Source organism: Corvus hawaiiensis, chromosome 16 (genome assembly GCF_020740725.1).
Source record: "Corvus hawaiiensis isolate bCorHaw1 chromosome 16, bCorHaw1.pri.cur, whole genome shotgun sequence".
Taxonomy (NCBI): Eukaryota; Metazoa; Chordata; class Aves; order Passeriformes; family Corvidae; genus Corvus; species Corvus hawaiiensis.
Genome location: NC_063228.1, coordinates 5,428,057 through 5,451,714, shown reverse-complemented (window position 1 = coordinate 5,451,714; position 23,658 = coordinate 5,428,057). Strand labels below are relative to the sequence as shown.

Below are 23,658 nucleotides of genomic sequence, written 5' to 3'. Positions count from 1 at the left end.
AATCTCAGAGGTGAACTCATTACACTGCCAACCACACAATTGCCATCTTCTCAGAGACATCAGGCATGACCAGCAGAAACAGATGCAATTTTAGTTAAATTAAAGCACGTGACACTACTTGAGTAAATAAATAAATAACTCTACATAAAACATTACCTTCTTTTGTTTTTTTTTTAATTTGATCTGCTACACACTTGTACCAAATCCACAGCTGTTGCTTTTAGTGATAAAAATAAAATGAAAGTGCACTTCACCCCAGTGGAATGACAGAACTAGAAAATATGGAATCCTGTAATGACATTTTTATAATCCTTTTCCAGAACTGAATGGCACTTTAAGCATTTTCTTGTTTTTGTTTTTAAAGATTCATAGGAATAAAGAAAGTCATACATAAAAATATTTTTTTTTCCCTGAAAAATGATGTATAAAGAGAATGCAAGAGTAAGCAATGCCCATCCAGGGACCAGCTATTCTGATACATGTTTAATGGAGAAAAAACTACTAAAAGGAAAAAAACATTTTCTTGTTTCCAAACCTTGGCATCACAGCACAGCATCTGGGCTTTTTGGGGAAGCCCTACAGCACGGGGTGATGGAAGGATCCAGGTTTAAAGGGACCTTAGGAAGTCTCTGGTCCAAACTCCTGCTCAAAGCAGGCTCAGCTGTGAGATCAGACCAGAGTATTTCGAGGCAATTTCATTAGCAATGATCCAGGCTTAATTTCCCTTAAAAAACCCCACACCAAAAATCAAAGTTGCTGACTCTCCAGATCACCTAGAATTAAATGCTAGAAAAATACCTGAGGGTGTCTGAAACCAAGTGCAGTGAGCATTTGAGCTGGGGTACTCACATCACTTCCAGCCGAGCCGTTCTGGAGTCGTTTCCTCCAGAAGAAATGACCTCACAGGTGTAATCCCCGATGTCACCCGACCACGTCTGGCTGATGAGGAGGGTCCCATCCTTCTCTACCGTGATCCTGGAACTGCTGGATGGATTTATTACAACACTGTCCTTCTTCCAAAGGTACCTGAGTATTACAATGTTTTAGTTATTGATTACCCATAAGAACACCAGAACAGATTTATTTTAACTCTGCTGGAAGGTATCAGCTTCTGTCATCACATGTTAAAAATGACAGGCCCCTGCAGCTACCTTCAAGAGCAGTGCCTTTTACAAATTTAAGTTTTAGGTCAAGTGATCAGAATGAAAAATGTAATTCCATCAGAGGTATTATGTATTTTACAAGGAAAAGATGAAGTACTCATAAATGTCCAAGTTCTTAAGTTCGCCCCCACTAGAATGTTAACTCTGCAGTTAATGGTGGGTGCTGGCCCAGCTCTGCCAAGGCTCTGTAACATTGGACTGCCACAATCAGAAACTTGTTGAAGGTTTTCTAGAGCTCAGATACCAAAAACACACCTCCCAACAGATCACAGACGTGTGGAGAGACCACACTCACAATTTCCCACCTCTAACTGAAATTTTTACAGCCATATTTCTCTTTCTGAAGTTCTTTCTGCAATTCACCCTTCAAGCACTCTCCAAGCTCTTCCCTGCATTTTATTTCATTTGTGTTGCTTTCAGACTACATTAATTTTCATGGCAAATTTATTTTCAACTTTTGAGCTTCCTCCAAATGCTCTAATGCAAATTTTAACCATCCAGACAAATTCTGGTTTCCTTTACACAGTTAGAACAGACTATAAGCCCAAGTTATTGAGTTGTTTCCAAAAACATGGGCATCTCTTGTGTGGCTTTTATGTACCCCAGAGTAAACACTTCTGAAATCCTATTCCTTCTCTTTGGCTTTTACTCTCATTAAGTATCAGCCTCTGACAAGTCGGTTTTATTGATAGTGTATTAACCTTGACAGCAAAATCATGGAAGGCTATATTGAAGTCATGAAGTGGAACATAGCTCATTGTAAATAATACATAAGGCTGAAATGGAAGATGGGATTTATATGATTAATGATACAGTGTACAACCTTATAATGCAGTAATCAGGGGTTTGGTGTGAAAATCTGGGGTCCTGAAACTTTTCACCTAATGCTATTCATACAGCTTATAAAATTAAACTGGGATAAACCACACAAACGAGAAGTGACACCACCAACCTGATTGAAATTCTGGGATCGTGAGTGGCCTCGCAGCGCAGGGTGGCTGTGGTTCCTTTGATCACTGTGCTGTCCTCGGGAGGGCGGACAATGGAAGTGCGATCTGAAAGGAGCACATGGCACAGCTCAGGTGAAATTAGAGCCTTTTGACTCGGGTATTCACTCAGAGAGCAGCCACTGAGCCTTTGTCATTCAAAGCTAGCAGGCCACTGCTCTTCAAGCCTCTGCTGTGAAGGCTCCTCTCCCTCTAAAGTCATTGTGACACAGGTGACACGCTGTGGGGTCCAGAGAGCCACAGCAGCAGAGGGCACGAGTTGAGCCCAGAGGAGAAGAATGATAAAGCTCTCTGAACTCTCCCTGGGATTGTGCAAGTGTCTGTGGCAACTCCGTGAAGTCTTAACGAGTATGTGGAAGACAACACTGAGTCAGGAAACGAGTCACACTGTTTGAAGCAGCAAAACCACAAACAACACCAAGGAAAATCTGGGCAAGGAAGAACACACTTGAAAAATACCGAGAAAGAGGTGAACTTAAATGGCACCCTACAACTTCATCAACTCCAGGACAGAGGAGGAGTTTCTGGTAGAAAAATCTTCCATATCAGAAAAATATGTTTACTCAAATGTTTCAGAACATCCTTATTGAAGCACCTCCTGAGCCTCAGAACACAACAATTGCTGTAACTACAGCAACCAGAGCCGGTGTGAAAGATCCCCACTCTGTGTCACACACAGGAGCAGCAGCAGAGAGCATCGGCTGAGGCAGGGAGACAACCAGGGCGAGCATGGAAGATATGCGGATAATGTTAATAAGTCCCAAATCCCTACAGCGATAATCAGCATCTACTGAGATATCTCGCACATGCAGAAGAAGGGACCATCAGCAAAATCAAAAGCTGACTCTAACAGCATGGAATTTTCAGCATTACTCCTGGTGTACCTATGTAAGACTTCTGGCTCTATAATGATGCTGTTGCTACACAAACATCAGGTTATATTCACATTTCTTCCCCGCATGCAGTACAATGAACAGGAGCTATCTTTAATACATGTAACAACCATAGCTTTGAGAATTAATAGGAAGGATCTCCTTTACTTGATCCTGGATATCATTCAATTTACACCATCCTGATATCTACACCAACTCTATATTGTCAATAAGACATAAATACAATGGCCACGTGACACGAATACCTTACAGTTACTGCCAGAAATGTTTTCCCAAGTTCAAAAGGAAATATGTGGCCGATTGCAGACTTTGGGGATTAACAAATGCCAAATATGCACCACACATCAGCAGCATAAACCAGTACTTCAGGTGCTGGAGAGGAGAGAGGGCCACAACACTTCTCTATTAATCCTCATCATCTTCATTATTTTCAGTTGCTCTTAGTCCCAGCTCACGGATCATTATTTTGTACCTTGAGTAGCAAAAACCATGTTACACTTCAATTTAACTCACTTAGGAGTAACACAGGTGAACCTCTTGGATCAGACTCTCTTCTCCAACAGAAGAAATAAAAAACATAGAGATCAAGGGAAAATGGTGAATGGCAAAACCATTTCCTAGGTTCACACCAGTCTGTAGCACGAGGGATAAGCTGAAATCTGCTGCACTTTGATTTGGCTTCCAGCAGCACCCAGGGTAACAAAAAAATACAAAAATATGAGGAAAATCCTATCTGTTGTAACTGCAGCCACAGCCTCAGTACCAGCACGGACTGATCTGTGCTGCCTGGAGGGAGAAACCACCTGGAAACAGCCAAATCTACAAGTTAAAAACTCTGACTTGCAATGCAAGATGCCAACGAAAAACCTGAGTAAAACTGTAATTGTGATTGAAGCTCTATTTAAATACACTTCCTTTCACAAAATAGAGATTTATATGCATAATTTTCCAAACAAAAAGGGTATTTGTGATAGGCTTCCTAAAATAGACACATTATTCCTATTAAATCATACAAGTACCTCTATTAACGAGAAAAGCATAATTACTTATGAAAATTTCCTGAGCGCACAACAAAAACTGATTAATACTTGATTAAAGTTAGACTTTAAACAAAGCATTATCCTTACTCCACACTGTCAGCATCACAAAAGCATTCAGAGCTCCTTCAGAGTTGGCTGCACAGCAAGTGTAATTGCCAGCATCCTGCAGGAACACGGGCGTTATCTGGAGTCCTCCAGACTCGAGGAGAACGAAGCGAGGAATCTGCACCGAGCCACTGGCTAAGATCTGCTCTCCTGAAACACACGAGGGGGAAGCAGCATGATTAGTGTCAGGTGGGCTCAGGGATCAGGCACTGCAATTCCAGCTCTTCCAAAACGTTACATCCTGCCCGGGCACCTGCTCGCAACGGCCCCACAGCAAACCCGCTGCTCATGGGATAGAGGAAGGGGGAAAGAGGCTCTGAATGGATCTACAGGATCTCAGTGACAGGAATGGAGAGGAAAATGTGGATTACAGCTCTTCTACAAGTTAATAACTGACTACCTTTCTTCCAGGAGATGGCAGGTCGGGGAGCCCCTGAAACTTCGCAGGTCAGCACTGCAGTCATCCCCTCGGTGACTGTGGTGTCCTCTGGGGGCTGGATAAAGGCTGGTTTGATGTCTAGAATAAAAAATTCAAACACGCTCAGTGCATCAGCTCTCAGAAAGATCCTTTAACTATTATCATGGACTACTTTGCATCCACTTTTATAGAGCTGATCATGGAGAAGGACATGACCATAAGACATGAAAACCTTTCAGCAGTGACTGTAACCTTTTCTTATTCATCTCCCAGGAATTGTCTAATCCTGTTTATTACCTACACAGAAAATAAAAATCTATCAGCGCTTGTACCTGTACAAGTAAGATGGGTTAAAGAGAAAGGAAGAAAAAGCTCAAAATGAGTGTTTGGGGGGAACTTGAGAAATCTAGATAAACAAAACTATTTTCCTTCATCTTCATAACAGAGTCCTTTAGGATGAAAGGCAACTTGAGAAAGGCATTAACTTTGAAACTTAAATGTCAGCCAAAAGAATTTAGAACCTGAGCCTTATCCAAGATATTTTCTAAGTTTCTTTCTCTCTTATTTTCCCCCAGTTGCATTTTATTGCAGTTTTTTTTCCTGCAGTTTCCTAGATCTATATTGAACTGGGGCTGATTTATTTTCTGAGGCCAGTAAAAATTCTGGTTGGTATGGGCAAACTGCTCTTGGGCTAAAAATCAGCTTCCTGAAGAGAAGTTTAATATTACAGAAATGACTGTTAATAATCACTTTTAAAAGAGACTACTAGGATTTGTAATTCTTCCACAGAGAAGCATGCACGTCATTAACAAAACCATTTAATCTGACTTTTCGGCCAAAAAAGACATTTAACTTGAACTTTCTTTCTTTTTCCCAACTAAATGCAGTTGGGGACAAAGGCATATAAAATGATAGCATGCACAATCATGAAGCAGTAGCTCAACTTCAGGATAGAATTACATTAGAGTGGAAATATGAAAGAAAGATAAAAGTAGTTCACAATTGATCTTTCTTTTTTTTTTTTTCCTTTTCACGAAGATCTCTTTTTTGCTGTGTGGAATAGATGAGTTCACCTCAACCTCTCCTGATGTCATGGAGAGCTTTTCCACAGGCTTCAGCAGATTGTGCTGAGGCCACAGGGGCATTTTGGGTTTCCTTACAGCTGGGGCAGCTACACTTGACTAGAAATCAGGGCTCTGTGGGTCAAACTACAGCAGCTCAGACAAATGTGATGGGTGTGGGGTCACCTACAGGGATGACACCTCCTGCACCCCGTGCCACCACTCCTCACTCACTGGTCACATCCAGGTAGGTGTAGGTCTGGATCTCCCCAGCTTGGTTGCTGGCGAAGCACTGGAAGATGCCGGCGTCCTGGGGCCTCAGCGCGTGGATCCGCAGCCCCCCGCTCAGCAGCACCTTGTACCGGGGGTTCTCCAACCTGCTCAGGGGAACTGAGTCCTTGTACCACACCAGGGTGGGGATGGGAACACCTATTCCAACAAATAAATCGCTATTAGTCTTTGCAAAGCACTGTCGTGGTCACATCCCTGTTTTCCCATCTTTCTACACCAATTGTTTATATTTTTTCCGAGCTGCTTTAGATAAATGAAGGCTACATCTCACATTATCAATGGTAGTAACACACTACAGGACACAAGGGAATAAAGCCAGCAAACACTGAAGGAGGAATGTTGAGAAAACATGTTATCGAATTACTTTCTTCACCCAATCATATTTCATGCTACTACAAAATAGGATTTGGAGCAATTTCATGTGGAAAGCCAGAATCATGCTCCTTAAACAGCAGCAGCGTGGCAATACAGCCACTCTGTAAGACCGTTCCATCCCAAATAACATTCCTCTGTGCTACTGTAGCTAAGATAGCTAAAATACAAAGGAAATAGCAAATTACACATGAAAAATGAAGTGCTCACATGGCTGTACTTGAGTCCCAATTTAGCAGCTTGGTTTGAGCCAATGTACAAGCAACATGTTGCCAACAATGGGATAGCTTTACATTATTATTATTTTTATTCAGTCTCAAGCTTCACCTGTTGTTTGAAAAAAGCAGGCATAAAGTGAAATAAAATTCCTAGCCTAGATAAAACTTACAGTCCCATTTATTCCTGTTTTCTTTCATGTGCATGTTCCACAAACCCTGACACAGTTATTTCACACATATTTTTGTTGCTGTCATGTCCCTGTCAGCTGGGATGAAGTGGCTGTAAATTTATTATACACAAATAATGTAGGATTCTTTTTTCCTCAAGAGATGTCAGGGGCCTAGAACAGTCTCAGATAGCTGTTCTCATCCCACTGCTCATATCAGACAATGTTTTATCTTGACATCCCAGAAATCCCTACTGGATCAAATGCTGGGGGTTCTCTGCAGAGATCAGAAGTGAGGCAGGTATTTTATTACGTGATTAGAAAATCACTGAGTAATTAAGATTGGAAAAGACCTCCAAGATCATCCCCTTCCTGAGCACCTCTCCAATGTCTGATCACCCTTTCTGGGAAGAAATTCTTCCTGATGTCCAACTTGACCCTCCCCTGGCACAGCTTAAGACCATTTCCTTTCATCCTGCCCGTTGGTCCCTGGGAGCAGAGCCTGACCTCCATCTCACTACAACCTCACCTCAGGGAGTTGTGGAGAGCAAGAAGCTCCCCTCTGATCCTCCTTTACTCCAGGCTGAGCCCCACCAGCTTCCTCAGCTGCTCTTCACAGGATTTACACTTCAGACCCTTCCCCGGACATGCTCCAGCCCCTCAATGTCCTTCCTGAACCGAGGGCCCAGAACTGGACACAGCACCCGGGGTGTTTTTGAACACATTTCACTTAAAACTTCAGACCTACACAACCTCTTGTAATAAGGTAAGAGACCACGAACTTAAATTCATGGGTGAGTGAAATTTGCCCAAATAGAAAAAAACAGTTTCACCAAAGCACGGAGGATGGGATGTCACTGATGAACTGAGCATCTGCAGACAATGAATTTCACTGCAATGCTGGCAGTCACTTGATGTTCTGAGAGCTAAAGTGCCATGGGAAGATCTATATAATCATCATTATAATTTTAAAACTCCCAAAATTAAATACTACTGTGTTATACTTCCATTCATATCTTCTCTCAGTGTACTTATTCTCTTTATACAGACAAAAGCTGTATTAACTCTGGAAAGAATGTACAAACAATGTATGGAAATGACTAAAAAACAACATCCAATTGCTGTTGTTACTTTTATAAACACATATCATTTACTTCAATCACCTCTGATGCTTTTGTTCTGCTGATAAAATAAAATGTACTCATAATGCAGATAATCATCTCAGGAAGAAACCCACTGTGTAGAGTGCATTGTCTGATAGAGAATAGACGTGGTGTAGGAGCTTGCAATAGGCATAATTTAAATTTCATACAACAGCCCATATACAGAATTAGCGTAAATTTCAATGTTCACAATTCTCGGTGAGAGTGTTATTCATCTCTCGAAAATCCTCCTGGGCAAATACAAATTATCACTGAGTAATGAAGAAACAGATGATGCAAAATGGAATAGTTCTCTTGATGCTGAGAAGCCTGGAAATGATTTCAAGTTTAAATAATAGCAACTCCATTTTCCCACACATTAGACTTGATAGGCACCGAGGAAATAATGAAATCCTGCATTCAGAACACTCAAACCTTTAACACTGGTGTCATTCCATAAATCCCATTCTACTAACAGTATTGGCAAACCTTTTAATCCTATAATCACTGTGAGATACACCTTCCTATCACCAACTCAGCTGACAAACTGAATATTACCATCTCTATTTCTCTACTTTTCAGTTACGGGTATCTTCCTCCACTCAAAGTTATGAGTCTGAATAATAGGATCTTATCTGAGCACTCTGACGCCTGTCAGCAGCATTCATTTGGGCTTTACTGATCTTCCCACAGAGATTTGTCTGCCAAGTTGTACACATGCTCTCTTCTAATTTTGCTACCTGTTTGGTTGTAAAAATGGTTAAAACCCAGCTTCTCTTCTCTTCCTCTTCTACTCACCCCACAACCTTTCCTCTCCACACACCCGCAAAGGAATTTTGCTTCTTTTCTTCTCTAAACAACTGGTGAAAAAATTATGAAGAGAACACACCTTATAGACCTTTTGCACTCTACCTTTCCAAGCAGTATCAGCCTGACCCTGCAGCTTGAGAGGTGAGAGTGGCCTAAAGGACTGGCAATAATAAATAAAATAACCTTCTTTCTCAGTTGTGTGCAGCACTATTCATTTTTCACAGACAAATTAATCTAGTGTCAGGGGGAGGAAGGGAAGGCAGGAAACAGAGATGCTGGTTCTGGCTTTGCCACTTCTTCTGTAACCTTGGGCAAATAACTTAAGGAACCCGAGGCTCAGCTCCTCCATCTGTGAAACAGCTGCTTGACTCTCTGCCAAATTTAACTTAAGAACCTCAATGAAAGGCTCAGGATATTCACTGTGTCATCTTTGTTATTTATTTTTTAGCACCTCCTCTAGATCCCAGTGAGCTACTGGGGAATCCCCAAAGCCTCTCTTCCATCTACTTCTCTAAACAGGTAGAACTGAAGTCCAATTAACTGCATTCCCCAGACACCACCACCACTGCCTGCAGCTCTAAACTTTCCACAAGCAAATAAGAAAGAGCATTTAAAGGGAAGCCATTGAACATTCAGGGTGCATCAGCCACTGCTGGAAGATAAACAGCAGAGCCTGGTTCCTGTGGCCTGATACACTGAAACTCCATTACAGGGAGCAGGGAGCTGGTCGGTGCAAGTTGCAATTTTATTTACCGTTAATCTCTGCTTATACTGTGAAATTAATCTGTCTCTCACACATTCATAGTGCTCGAAGTCTTGGCAAATGGGCTTTGTGCACAGAACCTGATGGGCCTGGGGGAAATACAATCTGTCTTCCTTTTATAGCAAAGGTAGAGGGCAGCTCTGCAGTTTCCCCAGTGCTTCATTCTGTCAGCTCAGAGCAGGAAGGCAGCAACCTTCATTTGCCATCTTTAAGTGCTGGCAATTGCCAGATTTGTGTAATAATGGATCAAAACTCCTCTATGTCCTGCCCCTTGTAAGTCTGTGTTATAGATACTCAGCAAAATAATCCACAAGGAAAGAGGTTCTCATGCTCCTGCACCACATGCATCAGCAAATCAGATGTGCACTACAAGAGCTGAGCAGAAATAATTAGTTTTGTCTAAAAAGGATTCCCATATCTCCACTGAGAATGGTTATGAGTGCCCCATCAACCCCCTTGGGAACTAAACTGCTCAAAGCAAGAGTTAGGGTAAAGGAAGAGCTGAAGTCAAACTCAGGTCTCCCTGATTCCTCCAGGTTTTGGGTTGGGTTGTCTTGTTTTTTTTTTTTTTTTTTTTTTTTAATCCATGAAAAACATTTGAGACAGCAGTTTGGTTCCTGGGGAACTCCACTGACAGCAGGTCCTGCTGTGTTTTGCTTAAAGAGCTATTAATTAATAAGAAGACATTGTCTCTTATCATCTGATAGTTTCATTTCCATGAGAGCTTTTTGTAAGAGATCTCATCATAGGCTTCTGAAATTCCAAATCAGCAGAGCACCCTTAACACACACTTTCTTATCACACAGTTTGCAAAGATTCCTTCTAGAATAGCAGTGCTGACTCCTTCCTACATAAAACAGGGAGAAAAATGCTTGAATCATATTGGCAATAACATAATCATGCAGTAAAAACATCTTCATTGGCTCTGATTTAGAGAAAGGCACCACACAAGTAAGCTGTTAGTTAGGTTTGGGTGCTTTTTAAATCAAGGATGTGATCTTTTTCCCGAAGGATTTCATGGCATTTTATGTGTGTTGCTTCTTAAACTCAGCACCAGGGAAATTGAGAAAAAAATGTTCAGTCCCTTGCCAGAGTCACGTAGAAATTTGGTGACTTTGAGAAACCTGCTCTAAACACATCATGACAATGTCTTCTACCTTACCAGATTGCTGAAATAGGTGGTGATTGCATTTCTGTGCAACTCTACTTGAAACATCATTTTAGTTAGGTGGAATTCTAGACACTGGAAGCCTTTTATAATAACAAACCACCAGCCAATTAAAAACCACATATATAAGTTCTCCTGCAGATTTCATAACTACATTCAGATGTCAGAGTTACTGACATTTCTATTCAGTATAAAAGTTCTCTTAGTTTTAGAAGAAAGGGCAGTGGAACTATTGGAAATAATGACTGTTTGCATTGCAAATAATGGGTTTCATAACCATGCTTTTCCCTCAGTCCATTTTCTGGCTCTAGATTTTCAAATCTCTTGTCTAGTGACAACTCTGAAGCACAGGCAGGGTCCCAGAGTGACAGGAGCAGGACTTGTGCTCCCCATAGACAAACATCAACGTGCCAGCATTATTCCAAACTAAACTAAATCACAAGAACTGCTCAACTCTCCAAGGGGAAAGGCCACCCCTCTTCCTTTCATATGGGACCTGTGATAATCAGCAATAACACAGAGACTTCTAGACATTAAAAGCTTACAAAGATGGTTTGTATAAGATGATGTTTTCAAGACTGGACATGCACATGCCATCAATCCAGGTTGGAACACTTTTGCAGACTCACCCATGGCCTGGCACAGGATGTCCACGTCCTTCTCCACCTCAGCCAAAATCACATTCTGGGGTTCAGCCGTAAAATAGGGAGGTTCTTGAGGATGGGGAAAGCAAACAAAAGTCAGCAAGCAAAGCCACAGCAAAATGAAAAACAGGTGCTGATTAAAAAAAAAAAATATTCATCACAGAATCTCTCCACAAGTATTTGATATAGGGGGCTACAAACAGTTTAGTTTGTCCAAGGTTTGTCTATTTGGAGGTAAGGTTTTTTTTGGTAGTAAAAGCATCATAAAAAAAAGAAGCTGACAAGTTTTGCTATGCTGAGTATGAATTCCAGAGCTGAGTCAATGGAAGGTAAAGATTTAGGGGTTTGTGCTGCAAATTGATGCTCAGAGCAGAGGCTACTTTTCATTTTACAGGACTGAATCATGGAACATGTTAATTCTTTGCTTAGAAAGGCCCTCCCAAGAGGTTTATGAAGGTTTATATTTGCAATGTAGCATTTTATAGGATAGTTTGCTTCAGTATCTAAAGTGCATTTCACCTCAGCAAGGCATGAAGCACCTCAAATAAAGTGCCATAGCATGTCAGAGAGTCGACATCAGAGGACAAGTGCAGCATAATTAAAAGAAATTCCTCTCAACTGTTTTATTTTGTGAAAGCAAACAGATTTAATGCTTTAATTGAAGTTATAGTAATAATCATAAAAATCCCCACTTTATCATTAGGACTAAAGAAAAGATATTAGATGTTTAATTAAACAAAGACCAGACTGCAGAAATTGCAGAGTTTGCTGGCATGTAACTCCTTCTTCTATGCAGCATAAAATTGAAGAGCATCATGTCAAAGTCCCAGAGGCACTAAGGTTGCAGTTATTATCATGGTAACTAAAGACTGTCAAAGTCTGTTCAATGCAATTATCATCTGAGTACTGTTTTTAGAAGGATTTTACTTGATTATAAAAACAGTTCTCTTGTAGCATAACCAAACTCACTGGTAAGTTTTAGAAAACACAGAAAAGGCAAGGAAAGTAGCTTATGAAACAAGAGTTATTTTATTTCCATTTTAAGGAAACTGAGTATGTTTTAAAATACGTGGGAAGCTACAACATCCAAGGTCAGCTGAGCTGACCTGCTCTTAAAACTCTTCACCAAACATGTCTGGAAAAAAAGACTTGTGGTTATATTATTGCTAGGGCATCAGCATTTTAGTAAATAAAATAAAAATCATATAAATTTATCCTGCAAAATCTTGTTGCTATCTGCAGCATAGCAAGTGTGGCTGTCACTGCACGGGGGTGACATCAGGAGGCACCAGGTCAGAACAGAAACTCCCCTTTCCCAGCACTTCTTCCCTCTCACTACAATAAAATACTTGCTTGGGTGTACAGAACTGTGGTCTCATTTGAGCACCAATGGATATTACAATTCTATATTCATTCCAAATAAAGCCAATCAATATTGGTCTTCAGCACACCATGCAGGGGAGGAGGGGAGGTTGCAAACAGCCTGGAATAGTTGTTTACCCAGCAAAACCAATAAAAACAAGCCACCTGATTTATTATATTCTAATAATATTCATGTATTAACATTATTGATCCTCACTGCTTAAATATAAAGCTATTAATAAACATGCATAATAAGCTGTGATTTATTGCATATGATCTCATGCGTTAATCTCAACAACAAATTGAAAAGCTGAACATTTAATTGAAATTCACTGATGGCACACACTTTGACATGTTTGATCAGCTAAGTTGCTGAGTCTTCTGCAATTCATCTAAGTCCATGTTTTCACTCCGAGTACACTCCTTCCTCTCATGCCATCCTCCAAAGCCTGCCTGATGTTTTCCTTGCAGTCCATTTCTCAGGATGTTAACTTTTTAATTTCCAAACTTTCAGCCTCCTGTCCTTATCTATGTGTCCAGTCTGTGGCCACACACGTCAGTGTCCACACGTCCATCTCTCAGAGTAAAATTTGAATCTTTCACTCGGTGGCAATTTGATGTGATTGTGGGGTGAGGACAAAGCAGCACTGGTCCAAGAGAGCATCCAGACATTCCCTTCTAAGTCTGGGCTTCTTCTGTGAATGTCTCTTCAGTCAGTGAGGTTCAAAGTTTATCTTCTGCTTAGGGAGCTCCTGACTGCACCTTTCCTTTTATAAAGGACTCTGCCCTTAATGGGCAAATCTCTAAACTTGGCAACCTTCAGCCACCAGGTCTCAAACTTTCTCCTGGATCAGCAACATACTCACACACCAGTGATAAATTTGCAGATTTATCTTCACTGTGGGCCTTCGGTCTGGCTGCAAAGCACTTAGTGTGACCTCAAAGATGCTCGTGGTTCCATGACCTCTGTTTATGTGCTGCTGCTGCGGCACAGTTCCTGCAGTTACACGTGACATATTTACACAGTCGTCTTTCCCTCTGTCCCTCCCAAAATCCTAACCTGCAACCTGTGCTCCATCCTTTAAATCCCACACAGGCTATTATGTCACCCTGAAAGAAACTTCTGACATTAAGGGATGCTTAGGTGAGCAGGTATCAAGCAATGAATTACGTGACAAAGAACTTGAAGTCAGTGACAACTGTCACTTAGCAAACGGGATGTGATGTTATAAAAGGAAGACTCACATCAGCTTTTTCTGAAAGAAGCAGGGAGAAACAGAAGCAGACAAGACAGAAAAAGAGCAGGAGCAGCAGAAAGATGCAATCTAAAGGCCAGAGGCAGATCCCAGAGGACTTTTGGTGCCAAAAGATTTGATTTCCAGTCTTGAAGCCCAGACTCACCTTTTCCCCTAGACTAAAGCCTGCTGGAACTCTGTTCTCACAGCCACTCCAGCAGCTAGAAGCTCTGCCAAATACTACACCTGACACAGAGACAACAGCTGCCCACAGATGAGTTAGATCCCATTCTTGGAAGATAAGCACTGACACAGAAAACCTTCCAGAAGCTACTCTGCAATTTATGGCCTGTACTGACTAGAGATTGAGACAAGCCTGGGTGGGATGAAAAGGCTAATTCATAAGGGATTTCTGGAAGATCCAGAATAGCACATGGACAACAGTGCTGTGGCAATCCTAACATATGTGGAAAATTAACCTCGGTGGTGCAAGGAATGAGGGAAACAGAACTCTTGGTGTAGGGACACCCCTAGGGTTTTGAGGCAAATAAAAGAGTGATTTCACACAGAACCACAGAATGGGTGGGGTTGGAAGTGACCCATGGAGGTCATCCAGACCAATCCCTCCCCTAAAGCTGGTTCATCCAGGGCAGGCTGCAGGTGGGTTTTAACATCTCCAGAGAATGACACTACACAACCTCTTTGGACAGCCTCTTCCAGTGCTCTGTCACCCTCCAAGTAAAGAAGTTTAAAATTTCCATGCAATTGTGCAGCTTTTGCACATCCATGTGCCATTCACCAGCAGGATGGATGCTCTAAAGGTCTTGTGGATTCAACAGAACTCAGGCTGTGGAGGAAACAGCTCCAGTTACAGGTGCTAGACAACTGAAACCTCAGCTCCTCACTTTTCAGAGGTGTCAGATATGTCATCTGCACACCAGGTTTTGTGCCTGAGGGCCTGAGTGCCCAGCATTAACTGCAAGGGAGAAATTCAGAGTATCTGAATGTAGGTTACACAGCACCTGATGAATGACTGTCAGAAAGAAGCCATAAAAATGCAGCACTATTTATAGGGGTCAGATGGCATTCTGAGGGGGCATTCTGGCTGGCAGCATATATGATGCCACTGCATATTTATAAGGCTTGGTTTGAATCACACAGCCTGAATTTAACATTTATTGTTGTAGGCAATAATCATGTGCTGAAATTTAATACATGTGGCAAAATTATAATGTCTTCCAAAGTCTATAACATGCCAGACACAAGTCCCCACACACAGCAATTTTCAGGCATGACAGTAATCTGTCAGTATCAGGTCAAACATTTCAATTTTTTGGCAATTATAGAATCACAATAGTTAGAAGAGGAAAGGACCCAATACTCCAAGCTCACCCTGCTGGCATTGTGGCATGTGGCAACGAGAGGGGCCACAGCTCACATTAGGCTGAAGGAAAACAGGTACTGCATTGTTCGGATATTGTATTGGTGTTCGACTGATCTTCACTAAATGTCAAGTACAGGCAAGGGGGAAAAAGAGTATTTGAATATAAATACATGCTTTTAATAGTTGTTGAGGCTTTGGGGGGTTTTTTGCACTCCAGATATCACCGGAAAGATGTGTCTCAGAAAAGCCCTTGGGAGCCCACACAATTTGATCCTGTTCTAACTTTCCTGTGCAGAGTTACATGGTCACTGATTTTAACATTCAAAAGATAGCAGTCAGCATCCATTACATACCCTTCAAGCTGCATTGGAGATGTGTGACGTAATCCTAGATACACACATGAAAGTCAGAAAGAACAGAGAAAGCCCTAGGGGCTCCTCCGAAGCTGAAATTCCTGCATCTCTCAGAAATTCAGGCCTGCATATTTAAGAGGAAAATCAAGCCTTCAACATGGAAGCGTTCCTCCAGCATTACCATAAACTAATTTATTTGGTGGATATCTTCTAAAGGAAGAGGAACTGGAAGCTTGACAGCCCCTTGTAGGTACAAAGTCTGTAGCTGCAGACAGGAGATCAGACTGACCATGCTGGGAGAGAAGCCCCATTGTGGATGCAGGTACAGCAGGCTCCTCTCGGAGCAGGAATTTTCTTTGCATGAGTATCAGGTTAAAACAGAGAGAGATGAAAAGATCTGTGTGGTTTCTTGCTACTACCCCTACTGTGAGCTACAGCCTGTGTGCTCTGAAGTAACAGCCTGGGGAACACAGGTCCTGTCTGCAGGGCTGAAAGGAGGAAGAACTTCTCAGGAATGTCAGAGACAGAGCTGGGCTGCCCAGAAGTCTCACTACTTTCCTGTGGGATAGGTCCTGTTGCATTTGGGCCCAAGGCAGCAAGTCTATGCCAGTCTCAGAATCTCTGAGGCTTTACAAATCAAAAGCTGTCAATATTTCTTTCCTTTGAGCCCAAACTGTGATTAGGCGAGTCCGAAGACATTTCGTATTATAGCTTCCCTGAAAGCTTATTATTTTCTTACACAGTAGATGAACACAGTCATCAGGATCTTCTCTTAAGCGCCACACATGAAAAATTCTTTCCACCGCTTTCAAAGACAGCATCTGCAGTGTTTCAAAGTGTCTAAGCTAGAGCCACAAGAGCTGCTGTTTCCAGAGGTCTGAGCACGAGGCACTGAGATGCTCGTAGCTACAGAAGGAAATAAGTTCTGCTCTGACAGTTCTATACACACTCAATGCAAATTCCTGAGCAGCCACAGTGCACAAGGAAGACCCTTCAGCATCTGGTCACTACTGGAGAACAGGGAGGGAGAAACAGCCCCACAATCCATGTTAGAGCCCAGCCAGATGGGCCCTTCATGCCAACACTGGAATTTTCCCGATGTGTTCCCAAATCCCATGGTCCCACAGAGCTGAATTCTCTTTTAATGTAGTTCTCTGAGCACAAAAACGACCCAAAAGAAGGGAAGCCCTCTACTCTGACTCTGTTTTATTCCTTTATATTCCTTTGGACAGACTAACAAGGCTTCAACCCTCAGTTCTGTACAACCCTTCATCATGCCAGGCCCTTCTGTTTTTCTCCTAATTTTGTTCAGGTTTTACTTTCTGACTACATTTAATTTAAAGAGCAGTTTGGATTTCAGTGGAAGAGTTTTTTTCCCCATTTTCTTAAGCTCCTAAAATTAATAATTTCCTGTAGAACAGTCACTTAAGAAACGACTATTGCCATTTGTCACTAACAAAACTTGCAGAAGTGGAGCAAAAGAATTTAAGATTATCTCAGCTTTCAAATTGGTTTGTTCATGGGAAGACTCTTTAAATTACTTAATCTTCAAACTGTTAGTGATAAAACAAATGTGCTCTTATCTAATCTGCAACAAATCTTTCCCAAACTGTTACTCTGCCAAGCGAGGAACATGATACCCTTTAAAAATTTATAACAACTGCAGCTAATAAAACCGAGGTTTGGAACCACCTCAGTTTATCTTTCCTGGAACAATATGAAGATGTCAGGAAGCTCTTTGCCACATTCAGAAGAAAATTGCAGCAGCACACAACTAGAGGATTTTCTTCTTGTTTATGCAGCACTACTCTAATATACTGGACATTCAGGTTTTTCAAATATTATTGTGATTTTAATTTACAGAGATGTACACTCAGAAACATCCAGAAAAACTTCTGAGATAATACTGTAGGTCACAAATAGTGAAACTTAGTACGAAGGCATCTGCTCAACAAATTACTACCTTCTAATAGAGCTCTAGTCACCATCAGAGCCACACTCAAATTGTGCTGCTTCTCTTTGCTGGGAAAGTCAAAGACTGATGTATTTGGAAAAAAGCTTTGATTAGCTCAGTGCTTGTGACATCTTTGATGCATCCTTTTATTGCTACCCCTACTCCACCTGTTGACAACAAAATATTTTTCTCTATTGATCCACAGAAGCTCTCACAGCCATGCTATTGAGGGCCTGCATTTGATTTCTCCCATTTTGAAAACAAACCTCTTCTTTTAAGACAATTTCCTTTTTCTGTTAGTCAAGACCCCTCATTAAATCCACACTGTGTTATTCTCCCAAGAAGTACAGCTCATTATCAGCTCCCAATCTACACATACACACTACAAATATTTTATGCATGCAAATGGACAAGCATTCCTGATTCTCTCTAAGTACTGCCCCCACGGACTAGGAGAGATACACTGCAGAAAGCCTTAGGTTTGAATCTTGTCTGCACTTTCCTCTAGAACCCGTCCCTTGACTAATTAAATGACAGCCAGATCCATCCAAGAATTCTAAAGCTGAATATAAGTTATGCATTAAATACTAATCCTTTGATTTGGCTCCCTGTTTAGAATTAGAGATCCATCTTGCAGCTCAAGAAACTCATAAATAAAGAAATCTATCAGGCTTTGCTGACACATTGAGTAAACACCTGCATCTGAAGTGTCGTGTTCCATCAGAAGGAAATAAAAGTAATTGGTAACCAATTTGTTTCTGCTTTCTTTCATCTGCTTGTTCTTATCTACAGACCTTTTCATAACTTCATTCCCTGACAGCCTCCTAAAACTGGATAAGAAATAAATAACACATTTTAAAATAAGAGAGTAGGTAAGCTACTAAAGCACTGCTAGTTTAATATGATTCCCCAGTGATTATTTTTCAGTTTTATGGTAACTGTATTTAAGAATCTTTCACATTAACCAAGAGGCTGCTTTAAGTTGCATTAGGCTGGATCTGACATCATAGCAACAAAGGCAAACCAGCTAAAATAAAATCTTATGAATAAGGAAGAGTTTCAACAAAACCTATAAATAAGTGAAATCCATCTCTGCTCCTTAAAGGGAACGTAATAACTCTAACAAACAGAGGGCAAGGAAAAAGACTGGAACCAAATTTTGTCCAGCAGGTACTAAATATAACAGACACACAGTGCTACAGATGAATCTGGAATGGAGCTCTGCAGAGGGAAGAGCTGCTTTCTCACTTAACAGCAACTACTACAAATTGCTTTAGCAGAATACAGATCATACAGCAGTCTTTAAAACTGTATTTTCAGAAGGCTTAAAGATGTAGAGAATTGTGGGCTGCATTCCCTCTGCAAAGCTCCGGGAGCGTATGGGCCTGAACCCTGAGAAGCACCGGGACTGGTGGCATTGCCAGGGCTACGACCTCCCCCAGACACTCCTGCAGATAAAAGCTTGACTTTACACAATCAGCTCTGGCTAAAAACATCTCAGTGTCCCTAGTCTAAAACACCTCTTTTAGGCTAAAAGTCCTAAACCACTCCACGCTGTGTGCACTCTGCTAACAGGCAGAATTCCATCAGATCACAACATGCCAGGAACCATCATTTCCAAATTCCAACCTCCTCCCTACAAGCAGCACTTGGAGAGGTGGTGGTTGTGGAAACAGGCAAGGAAAGGGCAGCAATATCCCCTTTTAAAGTGTTAATTCCAAAGTTTCCTTGGGAATTGAAGGTCCAGCAAACAGAGCTGCTTTAATGGCCTTTCCTTCCCCGTCCTGTTGCCTCAGCAGTGCTCTGTGCCTGCAGAACGTCCTTGGCCTCCGACTGGCACTTGCAGCACACGAGGCACAGGAGTGCTCCTAAAAGCCTTCTTTCAAAAATACAGGCACTTGACATATGAAAACTAGATGTAAGCAAGCCAGGAGTTAATCAGGATTTAATGCACCTAAAAGCCAGGATAGGGAAGCTGTCCATTAAGGATTTTAGTACTGTATTTCTCAAAATTCCCATTAAATGTATAGTTTCAGAGGGGATTCACAATTACAGCAGTGTTTAAAAAAATCTATTTGATGAATTTATATTAGCGGGGAAGAACAGCTGAATTAATTTGGAAGATAACCCTCCTTCACCTCCTTTGTTCTGTTCTCTGAAGAAAGGTTCAAATGCAAGGTCAATGAAATATTAAGATATCAATTTTATTTCCTATTAGATCTCAGCCTAGAGCCTTTTTTACTAAAAAACACATTGCCTTGAGAATTACCCAATATAGAAAGGAAAGCTTTTGCTCTTGCTGGTTCCTCTGTGCTCTCTCTGAGTTTGGCTTCACAGAAGTACATCCCCACATCAGCAGAGGTTGGGTTGGTGATAGTGAGGCGTCTCCCAAAGCTGCTGATGCCACTGGTGATCTTGATTCCATTCCTCTTCCAGGTCACACTCAGCCTCTCAAGAGGTCTGCCAAAAAACACAAGAATAAAATCGTAAACCACATATATATTACAGCATAATCTGTGTGTATATATATATATATATTTATACACATGAGGAATATCATATTACAGATTATAAAATTTCTTTAAGTCTTCCTCTATCCCCAAAACACACTGGTAGAAAGTAAATGCATATATAACTTCTGCACATCAAGGACTACAGACTACTCAAGTGGCATTATGCAAGTACAGCTAATTGATACAGCAATAGAACTTAAGTGCTAATAATTTGATTTCTCCAAGCAAAAAAGAGTAAATACTGCTATGGGAATCAGCTGCATGGGAAGTGCTTTCATTACAACTCAATTACCAAAACAATATTAATCATATCAAGAACATCTCTGCCCTCAGAGGGGAAAGTAAATCAGTCGGTCTTATCACCCGAGGACTTCAACTATTCACTTCCACTGAAATTCAAAGCTATTCAAGGCCAGATTAGATGGAAACATAGGAGGAATGCTGTGAATTCTATATTACAGTGCATTATGAACAGTTAAGCAATAATCACTGCAAAATGAGAGTGCCTGAAAGAAATGACTTCATAGAAGATCCTCACTAAGTTTATTTACTAGGAAGCATCAACTGTTCAACAGTGTCACCTCTGTTGTTGATAGGCAACAGCTGAAATATTATTAACCCTCACCATAATTTTTTCCTTAAGATAATGCCTGCTGCTTGAACAGCACTTCTTTTCCTTTCCATGTGAGGACAAGGCAGGAAAGCACTCCTGCCTGCATCCTCATTTGGCCAGAAAAATCAATAGGTTTAATTCAGTAATATTGGACAAACAAGATCATTCATAAGGTTGCTCTGAAGAGCAAGTATCCTGCTTCAATCTCCAAATTAATAATAAAAAAAATGAAAATAAACCCGTTTGTCCTTCTTTGGAATAGACAGAGAGTCACACTGAGAGCTGGGGAGGTGTTCCCATACCTGGCGTTGGCCACGCACTCCAGGGTGACCTCGCTGCTCCCCGACACCACGCTGGTGTTGCGCGGGCGGACGACGATGGCAGGAGCCGCGGTGTCCGAGGGGCTGGTGGCACCTGCAGGGGCACAGACACACCTGGTGAGGCTCCTGTGACAGCCAGGACTGTGACAGTGAGGATGCCCCGTTCCAGGCACCGCTGCAAATGTCACCCTTCAGCCTCACCACGGGTTTGCATCTCCAGCGGGGCCATTCCTGTTGGTGCTCCCTGCACTGCTCCAAACCCCACAGCTCCCAAGAACTGGCCCCTGCCCTCCACCTGGGAATATTCTCAAAGACAGAGCAAATAAATTAAGCATCCTAAAGGTTTTCTATTGTTGAGCACTTTTATTTTTATCAAACACTTGCTGACTTATATTTTTAAGACCTTTTCATGTTTTGTTTAATCTTACCCCTTCCATACCATTTCAAAAGAGTCTGCCAATACTCATGTTAGTTCTTTAAAAAGAATTTTACACACTGGGGAACAAATATAAAATTAACAAAGCAGCATATCACAGCAACTTCAATCCCCTTTTCTTATCAGGAAAGTAAATAACCCAAATATGTTACTCTTTTGTGAGGCTTCATACTGTAAATAATTTAGCTTATGCAACAGTCAGCAGACACTTAAAAAATCGTAAAAAGGCAGCTTGTAAATTTTCTCTGTATGCATTTAGTAAGTGAATTAAAATACCCATGTATTCATAGGTACTTTGCTTCAAGCAACTCATTTGGGAAAGAAAAATTAGCAATTTTTTAGCTTGAATAACAGAGTAATAAAATTTTCAAAGATACAGAAACCAATAAACAAATTACAGGGAAAAGTAATGAAAATAAAATGAAACTGATGGAAAAGCAAGCCAGTTCATCAAATGTTTTCTGCACAAGAGGCTACTCCATGCCCATTACACAGAATGGGAAATTGAGAAATGCAAGGTATGAACCCTAAAATTTGAAGTAATTCCCTAAAGAACAGAAAATAAACAGATTCTTTGCTTAGATCATACTCAGCATGCCAAAACCACTTGACATTGGATTTCACTTTCTGGAAAGACAAAAGCTTTGGTGATGGGGCTCAGAAAGTTCACAAGGTTAGCAGACTTCTCTCTGACAAATCTTTTACCTTTTGATGTTTTTCTAATTGACAGCAGCTAGTGTAGTACAGGAGATGGAAGCGTGGAGCATCCTTTTAAAATTTTAAGAATACCACCCACACTTCTGAATAAATTCAAGTATTCAAGAATAGTACTTAAAGTGTAAGCACACATTTATTTGTTCCCCTAATTATGCTCTGTCAGCCTGACACAGCATCTCTATGCAACACACACGGGATCTCAAAACACAAGCTGTTAGTGGATTTTACACCTCCTCGTCAACAGTCCTGGAAATACGATGCCATCAGGTAGCAAATCTATTTTCTAAGATTTCCATATAGGTATTCATGGCAGAAATTTTCCAGATAGTAATTAAAAAAACCAAACAAAACACCAGAAAACAAGAGCTGATCAGATTAGAAGCTTGTTACTGATGAGAAGAAATAACCTCAGCATCACTGTTCCCCACCACTTCTGCCCAAGGTGAAGGTTTACAACAGTGAATGCTGAAAGATCAACAAGCCAGTGACTAATTTGGCAGTAATCATTCCTTATCTCCATCTGGAAGAGAGGAAAACTACGTGTTTGACTTATCAGCTCCCCACCAAAACCAGACAAAGAGGAGAAGTCAGCTTTGTCTTCACCCCCATCACCCCACATGAGTGGCCCTGTGTGCACCCAGCAGATAAGAAAGGAAATAAATGTGCACATTCCCCCTCCTGCAGCCAGGAAAAGGGTGATTTCTTGCACTTTCTTACTGACTGTAACAAGAATCTAAACAAAGCATGTGTTTATTTTTTATTTGTACCATCCCTGAAACAAATCTGTTAAAAGTAGGCTGCTGCTAAAGGCTGTGAGTGAACTGATACTGATGTGAGACAGAGGGCTCATGAAAATGGTCAGAACTTGGATTCCCAGGAATCCACTTGCAAAGGTCAGCTATGGACATAACAAACATATACAGAAAGCAACCAAATTTCCAAGTATTACCTAAACACTATGGAGGGAGCATGAATATTCCTATTTCATATTCAAAACCAGTTTAATTTTCCCTTTGCAGCACTAAGAAATCCCTTCCCATAACTCACTCTGACCCCAATCCTGCCAAATCAAACTCCACAGGGACATTCCCAGGGCTCCCTTTGCAGAGGACAGTTTGCAGCTTTGGTTTATGGCTAATTGCAACACCAAAGGAGGATCTTAGTTTTTATTTAGAGTAAAAATCTCAACAGGGCTGTAACTTGGGACCTGTGCCTGCCTCATCCTTTCAAAACTTCACCCATTTGTAAGAAATCAACAGGCTGGAGTGTCAGAGCAGCAACACTGGAGATAAGCAACACTGGGATTTTGTTTGGATGATGGGATGTGGCAGATCAGCTTTCCATCAGGCTGGGGAAGGCAGAGAGTTATTTCAAACAATCAGATAATGAACAGCTACCCAGACTTCCCAAGTTTCTCATCCTGCCTGTCAATAAAGCCACTCCATCCTTCTCCTGCCTCCTCATGCACCACACAGATGTGATTTTACTTGACTGATGCTACACGAAAAT

At 41.3% G+C, this 23,658-nt stretch overlaps 1 protein-coding gene across 5 annotated transcripts in view; it reads right to left on the bottom strand.

The window, feature by feature from the left end:
- Positions 1 to 23,658, bottom strand: part of SDK1 (sidekick cell adhesion molecule 1) — a 388,047-nt gene that overhangs the window by 133,497 nt on the left and 230,892 nt on the right. For all 5 annotated transcript variants that reach the window (XM_048320697.1, XM_048320702.1, XM_048320699.1 and 2 more), the window contains exons 7-14: positions 20,979 to 21,090; positions 19,820 to 20,010; positions 11,248 to 11,331; positions 5,922 to 6,116; positions 4,609 to 4,725; positions 4,191 to 4,358; positions 2,116 to 2,218; positions 850 to 1,026 (exon numbers count right to left, since the gene is read on the bottom strand). In XM_048320697.1, the coding sequence (XP_048176654.1) occupies positions 850 to 1,026; positions 2,116 to 2,218; positions 4,191 to 4,358; positions 4,609 to 4,725; positions 5,922 to 6,116; positions 11,248 to 11,331; positions 19,820 to 20,010; positions 20,979 to 21,090 (1,147 nt within the window). The remainder of the gene's footprint in view (positions 1 to 849; positions 1,027 to 2,115; positions 2,219 to 4,190; positions 4,359 to 4,608; positions 4,726 to 5,921; positions 6,117 to 11,247; positions 11,332 to 19,819; positions 20,011 to 20,978; positions 21,091 to 23,658) is intronic.